This window comes from Penicillium verrucosum (genome assembly GCF_028828655.1).
Source record: "Penicillium verrucosum strain IBT 35672 chromosome Unknown utg000002l_segment0_segment0, whole genome shotgun sequence".
Taxonomy (NCBI): Eukaryota; Fungi; Ascomycota; class Eurotiomycetes; order Eurotiales; family Aspergillaceae; genus Penicillium; species Penicillium verrucosum.
This window is the reverse complement of record NW_026643211.1, coordinates 3,866,499-3,885,343: the sequence shown is the minus strand read 5'-3', so window position 1 is coordinate 3,885,343 and position 18,845 is coordinate 3,866,499. Positions and strand designations below refer to the sequence as shown.

The 18,845-nt window shown below is 47.3% G+C and overlaps 4 protein-coding genes across 4 annotated transcripts; 2 read left to right on the top strand and 2 right to left on the bottom strand.

The window, feature by feature from the left end:
• Nucleotides 1–1,205: 1,205 nt before the first annotated feature.
• Nucleotides 1,206–4,027, top strand: N7516_007128 (uncharacterized protein; the record flags this gene model as incomplete). The annotated part of the gene is made up of 3 exons (XM_057219848.1): nt 1,206–1,247; nt 1,305–3,105; nt 3,162–4,027. The coding sequence occupies 3 exons, from the start codon at nt 1,206–1,208 to the stop codon at nt 4,025–4,027; spliced, it is 2,709 nt and encodes a 902-aa protein (XP_057073939.1).
• A 753-nt stretch (nt 4,028–4,780) lies between these two features.
• On the bottom strand, nt 4,781–8,353 carry N7516_007127 (uncharacterized protein; the record flags this gene model as incomplete). Its single annotated transcript, XM_057219847.1, has 12 exons — nt 4,781–5,077; nt 5,149–5,325; nt 5,381–6,240; nt 6,292–6,469; nt 6,522–6,609; nt 6,673–6,772; nt 6,829–6,986; nt 7,046–7,165; nt 7,229–7,310; nt 7,369–7,453; nt 7,506–7,526; nt 7,580–8,353. 12 exons carry the CDS (start codon nt 8,351–8,353, stop codon nt 4,781–4,783), a joined length of 2,940 nt encoding a protein of 979 aa, XP_057073938.1.
• Nucleotides 8,354–10,757: 2,404 nt separating this feature from the next.
• Nucleotides 10,758–15,238, top strand: N7516_007126 (DEAD/DEAH box helicase; the record flags this gene model as incomplete). The annotated part of the gene is made up of 13 exons (XM_057219846.1): nt 10,758–11,395; nt 11,446–12,208; nt 12,270–12,290; nt 12,340–12,424; nt 12,480–12,561; nt 12,619–12,738; nt 12,792–12,949; nt 13,011–13,110; nt 13,174–13,261; nt 13,318–13,516; nt 13,576–14,612; nt 14,670–14,846; nt 14,903–15,238. 13 exons carry the CDS (start codon nt 10,758–10,760, stop codon nt 15,236–15,238), a joined length of 3,804 nt encoding a protein of 1,267 aa, XP_057073937.1.
• Nucleotides 15,239–15,954: 716 nt separating this feature from the next.
• On the bottom strand, nt 15,955–17,348 carry N7516_007125 (uncharacterized protein; the record flags this gene model as incomplete). The annotated part of the gene is made up of 4 exons (XM_057219845.1): nt 15,955–16,667; nt 16,763–17,075; nt 17,173–17,229; nt 17,334–17,348. The coding sequence occupies 4 exons, from the start codon at nt 17,346–17,348 to the stop codon at nt 15,955–15,957; spliced, it is 1,098 nt and encodes a 365-aa protein (XP_057073936.1).
• Nucleotides 17,349–18,845: the final 1,497 nt, after the last annotated feature.

Here is an 18,845-nt window from a genome sequence, read left to right as displayed (position 1 = left end):
GCTAACCTTAGCGCTGTGTGGCGACAAATCCCGATCTACGTGAGTTATTGGATCCAGCTTAGGTACTTTGTGTTTGGTATGAAATTATCATTTGACGATCATCTCATGACTTACTAGTGGGAATCGGTATGTCATGACACGACAGACCACAATGATGTTGATAGTCCACTAACAAAGTAGAAAGTAAAAGTAAAAAAAAAAAAAAAAGCAATTGCATTTGCAATAGTAACCAGAAAGCACAAAAGACAATCTCGTGTCTTCTTGGACTCGGATATTGATCTGTGGAGACACAATTTCCATACCCCTGGATTCTCTAAGGCCCGATAGATAAATTCCTTGGGACTTCCCCCAATTTCTGAGTATGTGCGAGGATTTTCTACCTACAAAGTATTCCTAGAAGTTTGTTTTGTCTCACAGCATCCCTTGCACGGTTACTTTAATTGATAAACATCCTTGTCAACTGAACGTCATGATCGTCGGGTAAAGGAGCTACCACATTGTACGGTGGCTCATTTCGGGTTTGCAATGTAGATGTGGCTGAGGGGTGTGTGGCGGACATCTTCCATGTCGAAGGCTGGAAAAAGATTGGATCGACCCTGAAAAAACTCTTTTTTATAAAAAGAAAATGGGTTCATTTTCATGTGATCGAATAAGAGAGACTGGGGCTGTGGATGGGGGTCATTGCTTGCTACGAACGTGGATCTTATGGTCGCATCTCGACCACAGTGGACAAAAGACTGGATTATCCACTACCCATGGATCCCATGGATTGACCAACGCTAGAATTGTGATATCAAGTGCAATTGCAGGGGGAAAAAAAAAGAAAATAGAAAAATAGAAAAATAGAAAAGAAAAAAAAAGAAAAGAAAAGAATTCCTAAATTGGAAAGAACCACAAAAAACTCATCTAAGGTGGTCCAATTATGTAGACAAATCGAAGATCCTCGCCCCTCTCCCTCCTTGTTGTTCATGGGTTTCCATGGGTCTTTGCTAAACTTTAAGCTTCCCTCTCTTCTCTCTCTTCTCTCTCTCTCTCTCTCTTTTTATTTTGATTTTATTTTTTTACCTTATCTTTTTAATTTTCTTCATACCTGGGGAGACTTAACCCCCCTCCTCCCCCCTCCCTTTCTAATCGATCCTTCTCACACGTGAAATTGAATCGTGTTTTTGGACATCTTGAATATACCATTGCGAAATACCTTCAGAATGGCCAACGATGCCGTTCACTGGCTGGGTGCCAGGGCCTCGGTAAGCCCTCTCGCACACCTAAGTAGCTAGCTTTTTCTTTATACTAACGAATACTAGGGCGATCAGCCGAAGGACACCTCGCCGTCGCTGTCTGGCCTACTCGTCGTCCTAGTTCCCGCCCTCATTTCCTTCGTTGTGATGGTGTTACTCTTCATCATCCTGCGTAAGAGCAACCGCAGAATGTACATGCCCCGAACCTACATTGGATACCTCCGTCCCTCGCAGCGCTCCCCCGACTCTCCGACCGGAGCCTGGGATTGGATCAAGGCCATGTACCAGCTACCCGACACCTACGTCCTGCAGCATCACTCGATGGACGCCTACCTCATGCTTCGTTTCCTCAAATTGTGCTCCGTCATGTTGTTTGTCGGCTGCTGTATCACTTTCCCCATCCTGTGGCCTGTCAATGCCACTGGTGGTGGTGGAAAGGCCGAACTCAACATGCTGAGCATTTCGAATATTAGCGATACTCAATACGGTCGTTACTACGCCCATTGCTTCGTCGCCTGGATCTTTGTCGGCTTCATCTTCTTCATGATCACCCGCGAGCACCTCTTCTATATTAACCTGCGTCAGGCGTACCTTTTCTCGCCCGCTTACGCTAACCGCCTCTCGTCTCGCACCGTTTTGTTCACGACCGTTACCCAGGACCTCTTGAACAAGGACAAGCTTCGCACCATGTTCGGCCGCGACAAGGTCAAGAATGTCTGGATCGCAACCGATACCAAGGAGCTCGAGGAGAAGGTCAAGGAGCGTGACGCTGCTGCCATGAAGCTCGAGGGTGCCGAGACCAAGCTCATTGTGCTTGCTAACAAGGCACGCGCCAAGGCCCTGAAGAAGCAGGGCTCGACTGAGAACCCCGAGACCGACATTGGCGATGGCCAGTTTGATGAGGAGTCTGGCTCCGTGGCTGCTCGCTGGGTGGAGGCTAAGAACCGTCCCACACACCGTCTCAAGATGCTCATTGGCGAGAAGGTCGACACTATCAACTGGGCCCGTTCTGAAATCGAGCGTCTCTCCCCCGAAATCGAAGAATTGCAGGCAAAGCACCGCGCTGGAGAAACCAAGCTGGTTTCCTCCGTCTTTGTCGAGTTCTACCATCAGGCTGATGCCCAGGCTTCCTTCCAGTCTGTGGCCCACAACCTCCCCCTGCACATGAGCCCTCGGTACATTGGTCTAGACCCTACTCAGGTGATCTGGTCCAACCTCCGCATCAAGTGGTGGGAACGCCTCGGTCGCTCCGCTGCCACCCTTGCTTTCGTTTGTGCTATGATCATCTTCTGGGCCATTCCCACTGCCGTTGTTGGTGCCATTTCCAACATCGACTCTTTGACCTCGATTGTTCCTTTCCTGAAGTTCATCGACAGTGTTCCGTCATGGATTAAGGGTGTTATCACCGGTCTTCTGCCCACTATCATGATGGCTGTCCTCATGGCGCTGGTCCCTATCATCCTTCGCCTGATGGCGAAGTTGGGTGGTGCTCCCAGTCTCGCTGCCGTTGAATTGACCGTCCAGAATTGGTTCTTCGCTTTCCAAGTGGTTCAGGTCTTCCTGGTGGTGACCGTTGCCTCATCGGCTACAAGTGTCGTTAGTGATATCATTGAACAACCCTCCTCGGCTGCCTCGCTGCTGGCCGAGAAGATCCCTACCGCATCCAACTTCTACATCTCCTACATCGTTCTGCAGGGATTGTCTTTCAGCGCCGGTGCTCTTCTCCAGATTGCTGGCCTCATCATCGGCAAGATCCTGGGCAAGCTGCTCGATAGCACCCCTCGCAAGATGTACACTCGTTGGTCAAGCCTGGCTGGTCTCGGATGGGGCACTGTTTACCCTGCCTTCACATTGTTGACCGTCGTCGGTATGTTAAACCCCGGAACTGGTGTATTCGAATTACGATACTAACTTCCGTTATAGCAATTGTCTACTCTTGCATTGCGCCGCTTGTCATGGGCTTCGGTACCATTGGCCTCTACCTGTTCTATTTCGCCTTCCGGTACAACCTGTTGTATGTGTCGAACGCAACCATCGACACCCAGGGCCGGACCTACACCCGTGGTCTGCAGCAGCTCACTGTCGGCTGCTATCTGTCCATGGTTTGTCTGATTGGCCTGTTCGCTATAGGCTCCGGTGCCGACACAATGGCTCTTGGTCCCCTGATCCTGATGATCATCTTCTTGATCTTTATCATCCTGTTCCACCTCTCGATGAACGCCGCCATGGAGCCCCTCCTCAACTACTTGCCCAAAAACCTCGAGGCCGAGGAGGAGAGTCTGCTCGCCGCGGAGAAGGGCAACGTCAATACGTTGAACGAGAAGTCGAAGGATGACGACCTGAATGGCGCCAGCGGCTCTATCTCGGCCCCCCGCGACAGCGGCGTCGCCAATGTGGACAACGGCCTCGGCAGCGTCGACTCTGCCGAGAAGGGTCTCACCGATACTTCATCCCCAGCCCCTAAGCCGAACCTGTTCACCAAGTTCCTGCGTCCGGACCTGTACCACAACTACCACCAGCTGCGCAAGCTGGTTCCCAGCTCCTCGGAGATCCCCACCTACTCCGCCGAGGTCGAGCGTGACGCCTACTGCCACCCCGCCATCACCTCGCAGCCTCCTCTTCTCTGGATTCCCCGCGACGCCATTGGAGTCAGTTCCCAGGAAGTCGCACACACCTCGCGCGTCATCCCCATCACGGACGAGGATGCCTATCTCGACGAGAAGTGCAAGATCCAATGGAACGAGGAGAAGGGCCAGCCCCCTATCTACGAGGAGAAGATTGACTACTGAACGCTTTCTCTCCATGCTCGATCTTGATGCAGTCCTCGTTAAGAGTGTCTAGTCAATGATCTGTCTCACCGGCCGACGAATGCGCCTTGTTTATATGCCTTGTATACAGACATGTCATCGCCGACCCGGTTTCTTCTGTGATACCCAGCTAGCTAGTCCACTTGACTGGCCCGCTCTACCTCGGATATTTTGTTATATTTGTCCATCTAAGATTGGTTCTGGAGCTTATACAACTCCTGGGCCTCTCGCTTTTCCTTTCTATAATCTTTAAAGTAATCCATCGGTGGTGCTCGCTTGTTGACGTCTCATGTCAATGTTTTGTTGTGAGGATTTTGGCCATAAAATTGGACATCTTATACCATGCTTGACGATTCTTGATTTCGAGTATGTATTGCGTGATGTATTTATATTCAACCGGCCACTTTTGGTTAGGACTCTGAATGATATGGATGATTTTTCCTCTTCTATCCCTCCTACTTATTGCCTTCTTATTCTCTATTTAATAGACTAGCCTGTACGTTTTTCAAGTCTTTATACCATTGACTACGCAGCACGGTCACCTTTTCTGAAGTCAAATGAGTGTAGATGTCTAGGAAACCCATCTGGGCAGTGCAATAAGAATAAAATGCCCTTCGTAGCTGAAGCTCAAACAAGCCACTGCTCAAATCCATCGTTCTTCCCCTTTCCTCTTCTTCAATGTAATTCTTTTTTGCTCTTTTCTTTTTCTTCTTCGCCTAGTCACCAACTAATCTCTTAATCTTCTTCTGAAGAATCCACATCGAGGATCCCTGATTCGACAACCCGGACCCAGCTGTGGACATGACTGTTTCCCTTGTTATTGAAAATGGAGAATCCACCGTTTGGCTTTTCACGGATTTCCCCAGAGAGACCGAGGATCTCCTTGAGCGCATCTGCATTGAACACCTGACGGATATTCTGGGTCTTCCTTTTCTGCAACTCGACCATATAGTCGTCAATGGATCCTTTGGCCACAACCTGGACGGATTCCACAACGCGCGGTTGTCCGATGCGGTACAGTCGACAGTAAGCCTAGCAGATCCAACGTTAGCTTGCTAATGGCCCTTTCAGCCTTTCTAAGATCCGAGTCCTGGCTCCCTTACCTGGTCTTGGATTGCTTCATTCCACCAAGGATCCACGAGGATGCACTTGTTGGCCATAGTCAAATTGAGACCCACGCCGCCAGTCCTCAAGGAAGAAATCATGATCTTGATGTCCTTCTGCTCGCCGAATTGCTCGATTTGTTTATCACGCGAGACGGGAGATACTCTCCCTGTAATCTGTATTGACGCTGTTAGTTATGTGACTCATTTCGTTTTCCCGACCTTGACGTACAACTACGTATTTCCAGCCCTCTTCCTCACACATGAACTGAAGAAGTCGGACGGTCTTCAGGAACTGAACGAAGATCACGATCTTAACGTTCTCATCATCTTTCACCCAGTTTGTGACGAGTTCCCGAACCGCTGTGGTTTTCGCAGATGGCATGCCATCGCCAACCCGCGAAATCCAATCATCCTCATCCTCACTGGGCTCATTCCACTCATCATCGGATGGATCTTTGCGTAGGAACTTTTGTTTGAAATCCTTTGAATGTCGCTTGCCAAAAACGTTGTTGCCCTTTGGCTTCAGCTTTGACTGCTTTCTTTTCTTTGGCGTGCCCTTCTTTGGCGAGTTCTCTGGTGCATCATCGGAATATCCGGCCTCCTCGATGGGGTTCTTGCAAGAGCTGCAAACTCGGGTGATGGTATCGAGGTTTCCGTTTTCATCAGGAAGCTCGTCGAAGCAGCCTTTACAGTAAAGGTGGTAGCAAGACGTAATAACAAAGCCCAGTTCTTCCTTCACGATCACATTGCAACGAGGGCATAGCCTGTACTTGAGCTCTTCAACTACCCCCTTGTCTTGACGGACTTTCTCCATGTGGTTGTAATATATGCCGCGAAGCTCCACAAAGTTTCCCGGAAGCCTGGGTCGAGCAACTTTGTCTCCCAGAGCGAGAAGCAAGTCGATAATGGTTTCAGATGCGGTCTCGGGCACACCGTTTTGCGCCATGTCCTTGAGCGCTTCGATCACGCCTTTGTTGAGAATGGCCTCTAGAGATTTTTGAATGAGCAGCGGGTGGCTCACAAACATTCTGAGCATTGTTATCACGGCAAAGATACATCTGCTTTGTTTTAGTTTTGTATCCGCCGTTCCTGATAGACTGTGTTAGCGGGTTGCCTCATCACTAGTATTGCCAGGCTTACCCTCAATCATCGCAATGCCAAGATCCTGGATTTCCCGGTAAAGCAGCCTTTCAGCTGCTGAAAGCTCGACCTCCACAACTCTGCTTTTGATTCCTGGGAGCGACACGATGGGCTTGCCAAGCATCCGCGTACTGTATGTGCTGCGGTGCAGCACGATTTCCAGGATGTTGTTCAACCCCTAAGTGAAAGGTTAGTTTCCGATTTCGAAGTAAAAGATTGGCGAGACTTACATTGGAATACTTCTTCAAAAAAGTCTCGTACTCCAATTTTCCCGATGTAAAGATGAAATGGAGGTATGGATACAGTTCTTCCACGCCGCTGGAATATATAGTTAGTACACATGATTCCAGTCATTTCAAACCCACAGTAGATAGTGCGTACTTGTGCAAAGGTGTTCCGCTCATGGCCCATTTGAATTTGCCTTTCAAGGCTCGGACAGCGAGAGAGGTTGCGGAATCTTTGTTCTTGATTGCATGAGCCTCTACGAAGCCGGATTAGTATCAACGTGGATATATTCTGACGACGCCATGCACATACCATCAAGGACGATCCGGTGCCAGTCAATCTTATGGAAAGGTCCAGCTCTGCAATCAAATTCTTCCTTCTTCCAGGCCTCTTGCTCTTCAGGAGACCTGGTGGTCGCTGGCGGCTTCAACTTCGGATGTGAACTGCAGATTTGCTCATATGTGGTAATCCTATAAAGTCAGTAACTGGACATAAAACAGACCATAACTCGCTTGAAATGTTGTCTTACACAATGCGCTTTGTTTCCATCGTTTTCACAGCAGCGCTCGGGGTTGCTTGTGAACCGGCGCAATACTCGAAAACGCTGCTGCTTATCTTTGGCACGCAATGGGTTTGGATTTGATTGATCCTATGGCATTCAGGTTAGGAAAAACAAACAGCCTTGACCCGTGAGGCTAGGAGTGATATATACCACTGTGCAATCAAGCTTCTCGGCACAACGATCAGGGTAGGGGCGTTTGAACGACGGGGGATCCTTTCGTGCGCGATAGTTGCTGGTGAGAAATGTAAGCTTCTTGATACCATAACCCTATAACTATCATTTGTTCTTACCGAGAACCGTCAGTGTTTTCCCGAGTCCCATCTCGTCGCAGAGCAAGCCTCCATTTGGCTCCTCCGGTGAGCTTTCGCGGTCGCGCTATTCAGGTTAGCTAGACATCATGTCTCAATACCAAGAATATCAAGCCTACCATCCATGCAGCAGCCTTCAGCTTTTTCAATAGTTAGTCCCATATCATAGTGTCGGTTTGATAGAGATTCGAACCTGATGGTGTTTCAACAGTGTGTTCAGTCCGCCAACCTTCCAATTCATATCAACGATTTTTGCCGAAGGGTCGAACTTCTTAGAGAACTCAACCAGTGCATGGACATCCCTTTTGGCTTGTGGCTGGTCCTCAATGGAAAGCTTCGAAACCACCTCATTAAGCGCTTTCGACTTATCTTTTAGCTGGGAAACAGGGATGTGCATATCGCTCGCATCCGCATTGGCATTTGCAGCACTGAGTATATCATTGCACATTAAGCTCTTGACCTTCTCATTCAAGGTTGACGAAGCTTTTGCCTTCTTTTGTCGCTTTTTCGCGGGCCTCTTTTTTGTTGGCTTGGTCGACGATTCACTGGGATCAAACTCTGAACCATCATCAAAAGACGGTTCCTCCTCATCCTCATCAGATTCATCATCCGAGATAGTTTCGTAATCTTCGTCGGAAGCTTGCTCGTCATTGGAGCTTTCGGTCGAGTCTCTTTGATCCGGCGATTCTTGCTCGGACTCGTTGGACAAATCCTTTGCTTCGGGGTCCACATTAGGGTCCTCATTGTTGTGCACTTTCTTCGAAGCAAGGAGAACTGCGCGGGGTTCCTGATTTGGCTTGACACTTGTGATGCTGATTTCCAGGTCTGGAAATTTGGCAAGACCGGTTGTCTGGTCCTCTGCCTCAGCTTTTAGCTGCATGTTGTTGACAGTAATTGAAGCCTCCTTTGAAGCTTCCATGGGAACCTCCTCAATTAGGTTCATGGTATATTCAATGGATTGGTTCATTTCGACTCGCTCTTGCGAATCAAAATTGAAGGATGGTACTGGAGATGGTGCGGGAATATAGAATGGTGAGACAAATGCGGGCACAGTCTTGGGTACAAGAATGTGTAGTGAGGGAACAGAAGGTTGAGTGAGTTGAGTGAATAAGGTTTAATGAAGAAAGAACTCGCAGGTGTGTTCGAACTCGAGGTAGGGGATGAGACAGGAGCTCGGTGAATTGTGTTAGAGATGAAGAAAGGCTCCAGTATAGCAACTTAGAGCACGCAAATGATGCCAGAGGTTGATGCGAAGAGGATGTTTAAGTCCAGGGCGACAAAAGAGCTGAGTTGAGTGGGAAGTAGAGGATGGTGAGAGAATGATGGTCGAAGGTCTGTGAATCAGAGATTATAGAATTGGAGAATCAAGGAGAACATATAGGTTGATGTTAAAAGGATAGAGCGAAGGAGTAAGAGATACGGATGGGGAACGAACTGAGTAGAGGGATATTGAGGAAGTGAACGGTGAAGACTGTGACTATGGTAGGAATGGAACAGATATTGAAGGAATGAAGAAGGGTAGTGGAGACAAGTTGAGAGTGTCTAGGTGTAGGAAGGGGAAGGGTATAAGAGGAACGATGGTTCGAAAGTAAATATATGATGCCTCGGTGAGATGTTCAGATGTTCAAAGTTGGTTAAGTAGGGTTGATGAACATCACGTTGAAGACGAAGCAGAGATGTTAAGAGAATGTACTTTAAAGGAGTCGAGGTTGTTACCCGGAAAGATGAAATTGAAGTGCTTTATGAGTTGAAGTATGAGAACACTTCAAAAGGCCGCATCAGCTATATCCTTTATCCTTTTTAGCTGCACCCTCAAAGCACTATTTTATAAAACTACTACCGAGGAGAATGTAGAGGAAGGAATCTTGATATCCAACCCATGGGAAAGCAGGATATTTACACCCTGAATCTGACAAACAAGCGCCTAGTCTGCAAGCAAACAACACGAGATGGGATCATCTCAACAATATTCTAACATGTTTGTTCGATGTCTTTTTCGATGTCTTCCTTAGTATCCTCATTAATGCCCTATCATTTTATACCCATTATCAGGTCTAAAACGATAGCAATAATATAGGTGCACTCATTAAGGATAGAGGCCGTGTAAGCGGTCGACTATTCTCTTCATAGGAATATCATGTATCCTGAAATAGTGTATTATTTCAAGTCAAAACAGACGAAAGGAACATACAGATTAAAGTACAGGCAACGAAGATAGTGACGATAGCCCTAATGTATGGGCTGTCACGATGGACCTCTAAGATAGGGCCCGGAGCTCGAGCTTCATCTATATATGAAGAATGATATTTAGGTCTCAACCTCTAGGATGGGTGGTTCTGAAATGCTTCCGCGCTCTTCACACTATATCTTTCGTCTTTCCTGCTTCGCATTCCCGTTCCCACACTGTCCTCATACATTGTCAAACCAAACTCGAGTCATGACCTGATTGATTTCTCTAGTTGCTTCGTCTCCCTAAGGGTTATAAAAGGCCTTCGTTTATTTCACACCCCACATAATTCCTCCCTCCGCATTCTCTTCACGACAGAGTTTTACAACAATGACAAAAACGAGCTAGTCATCGCGTAATGGCCTTGCCTCCCTAAGTGTCAAGCCCTAGAAGTGCTGGTTATAAAAGGCGTCTACTTCCTTCATCCCGAACATTCATCCTCTGTCCTTCTTCACCTAGTTACTAGTTAGTACACTATCCTTTATATCGCCAAACCAAATTCGAGTCTTGATATACTAGCGGGGGTGGCTAAATAACCTTTCTCGCCATATAATTTCTCGATAGTACGCAATTAGCCAAACTACTCATTCTGTTGTTGCAAAACCCGAGTCAACTTGTATTCGATTTCTTAGTCTCCCTAGGCGTGGTGGCCATAAAAGGCTTTTATTTCCTTCACACTATACTTTGCTTCCTTCATATCCCCGCTACGACACTATCAACATCTATAATTACAAATCCAAGCTTGAATTGGTCTTCATCTGATTGCCTCGTCTCTATAGTGGTTATAAAAGGCTTCTGCTTCCTTCCCACCGAACATTCATCCTCTTTCCTCCTTTATACACTTACTTGCTAGTTATATTGTCCTTTATATTATTACCTAGCCTAAACTAGGGACTTCATTTACTAGTAGAAGTAGCCAGGGACTTCCTTCTCGTTATGTATTTTCCTCAACCCTATACATCCATCTTCTTATACCCCTAAACCATCTAATTGCTTTGTTTTCTGTGGGGGTTATAAAAGGCTCCTACTTCCTTCCTACCAAACATTCCTCCTCTCCTCTCCAAAATCCCTATTTGTTGCAATGTCTTCTTAATCCAGCTTTTACTTTTTAGTTCTTACTACCCTGCATCCTTACTTGATCACCATGGAGTCCTCCGAAAGACAGAAAGAAACCAGCAAGAACAGCAGCAAGAACAGGGTCCCGGATATGCTTCATTCCAATTTAAAACTGAATGATCGCCATCTCACTTTCAGAGCCAACGAGGGGACTCAATACATGCCACAAGACACAATCTACTCAGCGGCGCAGAGTCTGCGCAATGACAAATCTGCCTTTGGTGAATTACACTGGCCGTGGACCAAAAAAGAGTTTCCCGATGAGAATGGTCATGGAATCAGAACCTGGGACAGGTGCAATCCATTGACCATCAAACAAGAACCAAGCATCAAACGGGAACCAGGAATCAAAATGGAACCAGGAATCAAGACGGAACCAGGAATCAAAATAGAACCACCGAAATTCAACAATACTCAGCAAGTTGAAGGCCGTCTTGTCATTGACCTCACAGAAGATGACGAGGATTCATCAGCTCAAAAACGTCCGATGCCACGTGCTGAATTATTGACCGCCATCAAAAAGCGCCAGAAGACGACTATGGCCCCGACTGAAATCATTGACCGCTCAGTCAAAGGCTTGTTCGTACAGGATGATGATTCCCCCCGATCTGTCTCCTCCGGCATCAGCGATCCGTGGCTTGAGCTAGGCGAAGATCACGTTTCTGGGTAAGTGTTAAGGGGACCTCTTCATGGGAATGGTAATCTGACGGACCTAGATTCGATGAATACCAGAAACAATTTCAAAGCCTGCAATCTCCTTCCATCGAACAGCAGATTGAGTTCGAAAAGCGGAGAGAAGAAGAGCTCCAACGAAGAAGAAAGATTAGGAATGACAAGCTTTGTGAGCTGACTGCAAAAGCAAAATCGGAAAATGGGTCCGAGGGTGATAATTCTTCTCGTCCTGCCTTGGAAGAACAGCCTCAACCCAAAGACCTTCAGTCCCAAGAGGACAAACAGTCAGAGTCGAAAAGGCCTGCTCGAGTAAAGCGAGTGGTTACACGAGTCTCAAAAGCGGGAATTAGAAAGTCCAAAGAAATTGGCCTTGCTCAGTTGCTTTCCAAGGAAGGGTCTCGAAAGGCTGCTAAGGCTACCGAGCCTGAATCTGAATCTGATTCTGAACCCGAATCTGAACCTGAAGCTGAAACGGCGAAGGCACCTGACGAAAAAGGAAATCGGAAAAAAGCTCGACGCCAACACACGTTATTGTCAAACGAAGAAATCCAAAGTATTTTCCGACGGGATGCTGGTACCAAAAAAGGAAAGGATCCGTTACCCCCTGGGTTTGTCTCTACGGAGAAAAACAAGCAGAAGGCCTTCAGAGAGATGCTCGCTAGTATCCCAGTTGAAGAAAAGGCTGAAGCACGTGGAGACCTATCCATCCTGAATGAAGCTACAAAGACTTTTAATCCAACAGCAAAGTCAGACGGCTTAGGAAAATGGAAGGTTAGAGGGCTGTTAACACCTCTAATGGTGAACCAGGTTTGTGTCCACTTCTTTCCACATTGACTTTAATCAAATAAACGATTAACGTTTAGAGCAGGTATTGGCTACCTCTTGGATGGTGAGTTCGGATTTCTTCCTTCGGACCTCAAATGTACTGATCCATATAGTGCAAACGCGAGACCTCTTCGGGCAAGCCGAACGGTGGTTTACTCTGTGATGTGATGGGATTTGGAAAGACCCTGTCGACACTGGGTAAGAGCAATAGAGCCAAGAGACTATGGCAAAGCACAGAACTAAGCATTTCTAGCGTGCATTGTGAATCGAAAAGTGCCAACTGAGCCAGAAGGTCCGACACTGATTGTCGCCCCGAGAAGTTTGATAGAGACCTGGTACGGCACCTCCTTCAGACTATACTAAATATTCTCGTTTAACACTGAATGTCATAGGATGACGCAGATTCGGCAACATTGTGACCCTGACGCAGTCGGGACTGTCATTGCACATTGCTCTGGTGCACGCGTGAAGACCAATAACCTCGCCAACTATTTCCGACAATGTAACATTGTGTAAGTGCTGCTTCCGACCAGAGACAAACTAAGTTTTTACTAATAATAGCTAGGTTGACGACGTACACGGATATATCCTATTCCTACCCTAATCTAAAGCTGCCCCCTGGGCTGAAGACTGAAGCCGCCATCGAAGAATGGTGGAACCAGGAATATGACCAGAAAGCAGGCGTCTTTCATGAAATCCACTGGCATAGGATTGTTCTCGATGGTAAGTCAATCATGACTGGAAATGGAAACCAAAGGAGACTGGCACTAAGTAAAGTCTACAGAAGCACATATCATCAGGAACAGGGTGACCAGAACATCGATTGCAGTTCGTTCTCTAAGTGGGAATTTCAAATGGGCTTTAACCGGAACACCTTTGCATAAGTGAGTCCAGGCTATGTTTAAAATGGATTCGAGAAGGAATTTGGGGCTGACTCTCTAACATAGCTCCGTTGATGAACTTTATGCTCTATTTGCATTCATCGATGTCCCCAACAGCCACCCATACGATGTGTTCATGCATAACTTTTGCGATGTAAGTTTTGCTTTTGCTCAAAGAATTTCACATTTAACAAGATTTTGCCAATCTAGGGGACGCACCATGCTAAAGATCGGTTGATCAATACGCTTCGCGCCATCATCCATCGCAAGACGCACGAGAGCCGTCATATGGGAAGGCCCCTCATCGAGCTCAAAAGATTAGATCTGAAGAAAGTCAAGATTGAGTTCTACCCAGCTGAGAAGCAGATCTACAGCGCAATCGCGGAGAAGTTCCTCGAGAAAGTCAATGGTGAGCTTGGAAGCCCCCGAGAGTGCAGTCAATTGAATTCACGGCTAAAATGGCTATAGCTACTCAAATGAAAAAGCAGAGGAAATGCGTTTTAACGATGATCCTAAAGCTACAGATGTTCACCAGTCATCCACTCACCGCGGAAGATTACCTCAAGCGGGTGTGTAATTTCAACAACAGACTGGTTACACAGCTAAAGGGCTGGGTGAGGGATGAAGAAAGCCAGGGAAACCCGTCCCCATCAAGTAAAATTGCGAAGTGTTGTATTGCAGGGAAATACCAAACCGGAATGCCTACAGCTCCTCTGAGGGCTCGAACACCAAGCGAAAATCTTCGACCACGGCCGCCCGGCAATTGCGCAAAGCTTGTGTCAAAGTTCGAGGATAAAATTAAAGATCTCTTGAGACGTGAAGCATACTATGAGAGTGACCATCGCACCTGGTTCTGTCCTGGCTGTGAGGGGCTCCCAACAAGGGCTATAATCACGGACTGTCAACACCTTTACTGTGAAGAGTGTTTCGACGCACTCCCCGATGAAGAAGGAAACACCGATGGTGTCGCTCGATCGTGCCGTACGTGCAGAATGCCGATCAGAAAGGCTGCATTCTACGGAATCTACGATGACTTCGACACACCTCCAGTGGAGGCTGCCGAGTCTTCTTCTCTTGGACGAGCGGGCCAGCAAAAGCGACCAGCGACGCCAGATACAAGTACAGCAAGGGAAGACCAAACCAAGAAACGCCGGATGGGTACAGGCTGTGGTTCCACTTTCTCGGAATGGTTATTGGCCGACGGAAATCTAATCGAATTTGACGGCGAAAGCGACGACAGCGAACATGGGAACCATGACGCAGCGGAAGACGAAAACCCCGACGAGGATGATGTTCCCTGTGAAGAAGAGATTGACGAAAAACAAGACTGGATAGCAGAATACGGGAGATCCATGCCAGGCGCCAAATTTGATGCAATCACGTCTCAAGTCAAGAAGTGGCTCGAAGAAGACAGCACCGCAAAGATCGTGATATTTACGCAGTATGTCAACAGCACTAGGCTTTTGAAGTACATGTGTGAAGATAACGATTGGAAATGCTCCCAAGTAAGTGTTTCGAGAACAATGAACCAACAGAGCGCATATCTAACATGGCTTCACCAGATTGCGGGTCGAATGGCCAACAGGTCACGAGAAATTCATTTAGACAATTTCCGAAATGACGATGAAACGAAGATCATGATTGCATCGATTAAGACAGGTGGTCTAGGTCTTGATTTCTCTGTGGCAAACAAGTGCATACTGGTTGACCTATGGTGGAACGAGCCTGTCCAAGACCAAGCAAGTCATCAATGAAAGTTGAAGCTCCCGGGGTTAGCTAACCTGTCGAATAATAGGCGTTCTTTCGCCTTTGGCGGATTGGTCAACAGCGAGATGTCCAATGCATCATTCTAATGGTTAAAGGGTCCATTGACGATTGGTTGAACGAGACCCAGACGCGCAAAGCCAAGCAGATCAGCGAGGTCATGAGTCAAAATGTGCTCATGGCCCGAAGCACGCTCAAAGAACTGCTGCAGATGTTTGGTGAAGTTATTGATGACCCCAAGAAGGGATTCAGGGTCGTACCGTACAAAGAGACGGCCCAAAGTGCGTCAAATCCCACGCGCAACCGCGCGTCCAAATCTACGCCCAAAACCACTACCAGAGCCATTGGCACACGAAAGGCCATTTGATCTACGCCTGTTAATCAACGGAGTTAGTTGGCCGGGATCATTACGGCAGAAGCATGGACAATGAGATGAAGAGCGAGAACGAAAGGAGAGCAAACTACTAGTCCTGAAGTATTCCAAAAGGACACCAAAAAAAGATGAAAAACGAAAATACACCAAATAACAGGAACGATGTGGACCATGGCATTTTGCGTCGCAGGAGGGTTTTGAGATGAACTGCTTATGGCTGAAATAAGCCTTTATTCTTAGTGGAGGACGTCCTTTGTAGGATACTCAGTACATTTACATAGCAGAAGCGACGCCAAATTTTAGCTGGTCAACTTGAATCTTACCCAATATCCTATTAGGCCTAATTAAGCTATACAAATGGGATACGAGAAGTACTGGATTTGTCTATTATATTGGCATAATATATGGAAAGGTCGTTGCATAGGAATTGCAGATTAGGATGCGGTTGATTATTTTAAATGGACATTTATAGCTATCTGAAAAGGTGTCTAAAAAGACATCTCGAAAGACATTTAGAAAGACATCTGAAAGGACATCGACACATTACATCTGGTACTACGAGAATGTTTACGCAGGATGCACCTTTTGTTTGGAAAGTTAATAGCAAAGATTCATCGGCTATCAATAAATTAATCACACATGCCGTGAATCATAAAAGCATATTCGAATTGAGAGCACAAATTGACGTCACGCAGCTGTAGGTCCCCAGCTTACTGGTCCTGGTCATCCTCCTGCTCCAGCTGAGGCTCTCCATCTCCCTCAGGAGTGACAGGGCGACTGGCCTGGGGCTGCTGGAAATCAAGGACGCGGCGAACGTTCTCAATGTTGGGCCGAGCCTGGACGGGAGCATTGTTACGCAGAGCAGGCTGGCGGCCAGAGCGGCGACGATTCTGTCCTCGTCTGGTGATATCCCCGAGTCCTTCATCCCTCTGAGCCCGGGTGTCAGTCAGAGTCGCATTACGCAGCCGACCATTACGCTCCCCGCGGACTTGTGTCTCGTCAGCCCAGAGGGTCTGGAAGACCTCTCGGCCGCGGCGCATGTGGCGCTCGGGAACCGGGTTGATGGCAGGTCGGACAGGTCTGATAAAATCAGACATCTCCCGGTGGAGCGGGAGGCCGAAGGCATCGGCATGGCCCAGTGAAGCCTCACGTCCAGGGAAGTTGGGGCGAGTGTCCTCCACCACAACAGAGTCAGCGGAGTCGGGAGCAGTGAGGAAGATGTTCTCTTCATCCTGGTCGATGTTGAAACTTTCCTCCACAGGGCTGACATTGGGGGTCTCCTGGCCCTCGGGGTCTTCGTAAATAGCGAAATTGAAACTAGATGGACGGTGGGTCTCCCAAACGCGCGAGTTGGGAATAGTAATGGGTTTGAGCTCAGGTAGCTCCATGGGAATAAGAGGAGCCATTGCACTGAGGGGGGAGACTGACACTCGTTGTCACCTAGATTCGGAATGATCAGCTGCTCGTCCAAATATTTAACAATAGAAAGAAGATGGGATGAAAGGGGAGAGAACATACCAGGTCGAGACAGAGGAGACTCCACAAAAGTGCAAGATGTGTCGTTAGCTGGACTTGCCTGCTCGGGTTCCGGGCTACTGTCACGCTTGCGCTTCACCCCAGTAGAGTCGGATGTAATGGAAGGGTCCGTGGCAGGGTTGTCCGTCGAGCGGGGGAATGTAATTCTGAGATGAATGTGGGAGAGTCTACCAGGTCGAGACACAGGAGACTCCACAACAGCGCGCGAGGTGTCGTTAGCTGGACTTGCCTGCTCGGGTTCCGGGCTCGGGGTTGGCGAGCTGGGAGGGAAAAGTTTGATCTCAATCTCATGGACCTAAGGGGTGGACGCACGAGAGCGTCAAACGTTAGCTTGTTGAGACACAATGGGCAACGCGCGCGAGAACGAGGAAAGGGCCGAGAAATATACTTACCCACTCTTCGTCCACGTCCATGGTGACGTACGCCTCCACCTTGGGAAACGGGTAAGTCTGCTCAGCGATTCAATTAGTATACATTGCCCTTCATGACACGAGTCTTTACATCGCGGATGTCTTATTTATTTGACTTGGAAAAGTAATTAGAGAGATCATACCCTTAACGAAGACATATTGCAATATCGTGGATTCGAAATATCGTTGGGTATCCGGTTCGCTCAACTGCCGGTTGACTCGAGCGCTTTGACGACTGTGCTTCGAAGATGTTAGTATAGGATCAAGACGGGGGGTATATTTGGCTGTTTGGATTACAATACCAAACCACTTGAAGCTATCGATATTCCCTTCGATAGCGTCGACGGTAACGACAGGGCAGAGATGGGAGAAATGGGATTTGAGATATAAACACTCGTTGTTTATTCCCAGACACGACGGAGTTTTCTATTGCTTAGTCGCTCCCCTTGCGGGTCCTGCTTAGTCGTCGACGGAATCCGTCGACGGAATCCAGCGGAGGTTACTAGATGTAATGTTGTGATCTATAACATTCACATCATCTGGGGTTATGCTTAGTCGTCGACGGAATCTGTCGACGGAATCCAACGGAGGTTACTAGACATGATGTTGGGATCTATATGGTTCACATTATCTGGGCTCCTGAAATAAGGATATTTGAACACCGGCAACACGTTATATCTATTTTCTGAATAATAACAAAGCTAAGAACGTTGTAAGTCTCCTTATTATGGTTGGGAATTAGAGGTGGTTAGTTATTGTATAGTTCGTTTTATAGATCGATGCGGGCAAGAGTTGTCACGTGCCTATCCCTCGCCCAATCAGCTCACAGCATAAGCGCCAATTATATATGGCTACGCAGAGGGGTAGAGGGGCCAGGGTTACTTTCGGATTTTAATATATACGATGTCTCAATATCTTAACTAATGCCTTGTGTATGGTAGAAAAACAAAATACCTGAATTACAACTACAGAGGCCCGCTGAATATCTACCTTAGACAGCATCTAACCTTATTGTCGTGCTCAGAATGGAGGAAGAGTACAAAGCTATACCCTAGAATATAAGTTAAGATAAGGCAATTGAAGGTATGAAAAACTTCTAATTGGTGTGTACTAGTATGATCTCCTATCGCCATGAAAACGACTTCACGATGCAATAGACGACAGCAAGCCAAAGGCCGGAGTACTAGTTATTCCGTTCCGAAAGATTTACAATACACTACCCAGGTAGTATATCCTAGGATCTAAAAGCGGTCATGATTAAGGTCAGATTGAGGCACTAAGACTGCAATTCTTTACATTAAATCTGAAAAATCCTGGCCCTTATGCCCCTACGAGCCATGGCTTTTCCCCCGAATATGCGTGTTCATTAAAAGATATATAGAGATAAGTAGATCACGAAGAAGACCCACAGACACATCGGATACAGATAGGGCTAGCAAAAGGTCTAAAGAATACGAAGAGAGCGAGACCGAGACAGAGAAGATCTCAGCCGATACGTAATTAGAGAAGGGAAATTCTGCAATCACTGTACAAATAAATGAATTATGTATTACGGCGTAGAAGGGGGCAATATGCTGTCGTGCTCAGAATGGAGGAAGAGTACTACATACTATGTAGTGAGGTACTGCTCCTGAGCAGGGAGGGATAGGCTCACT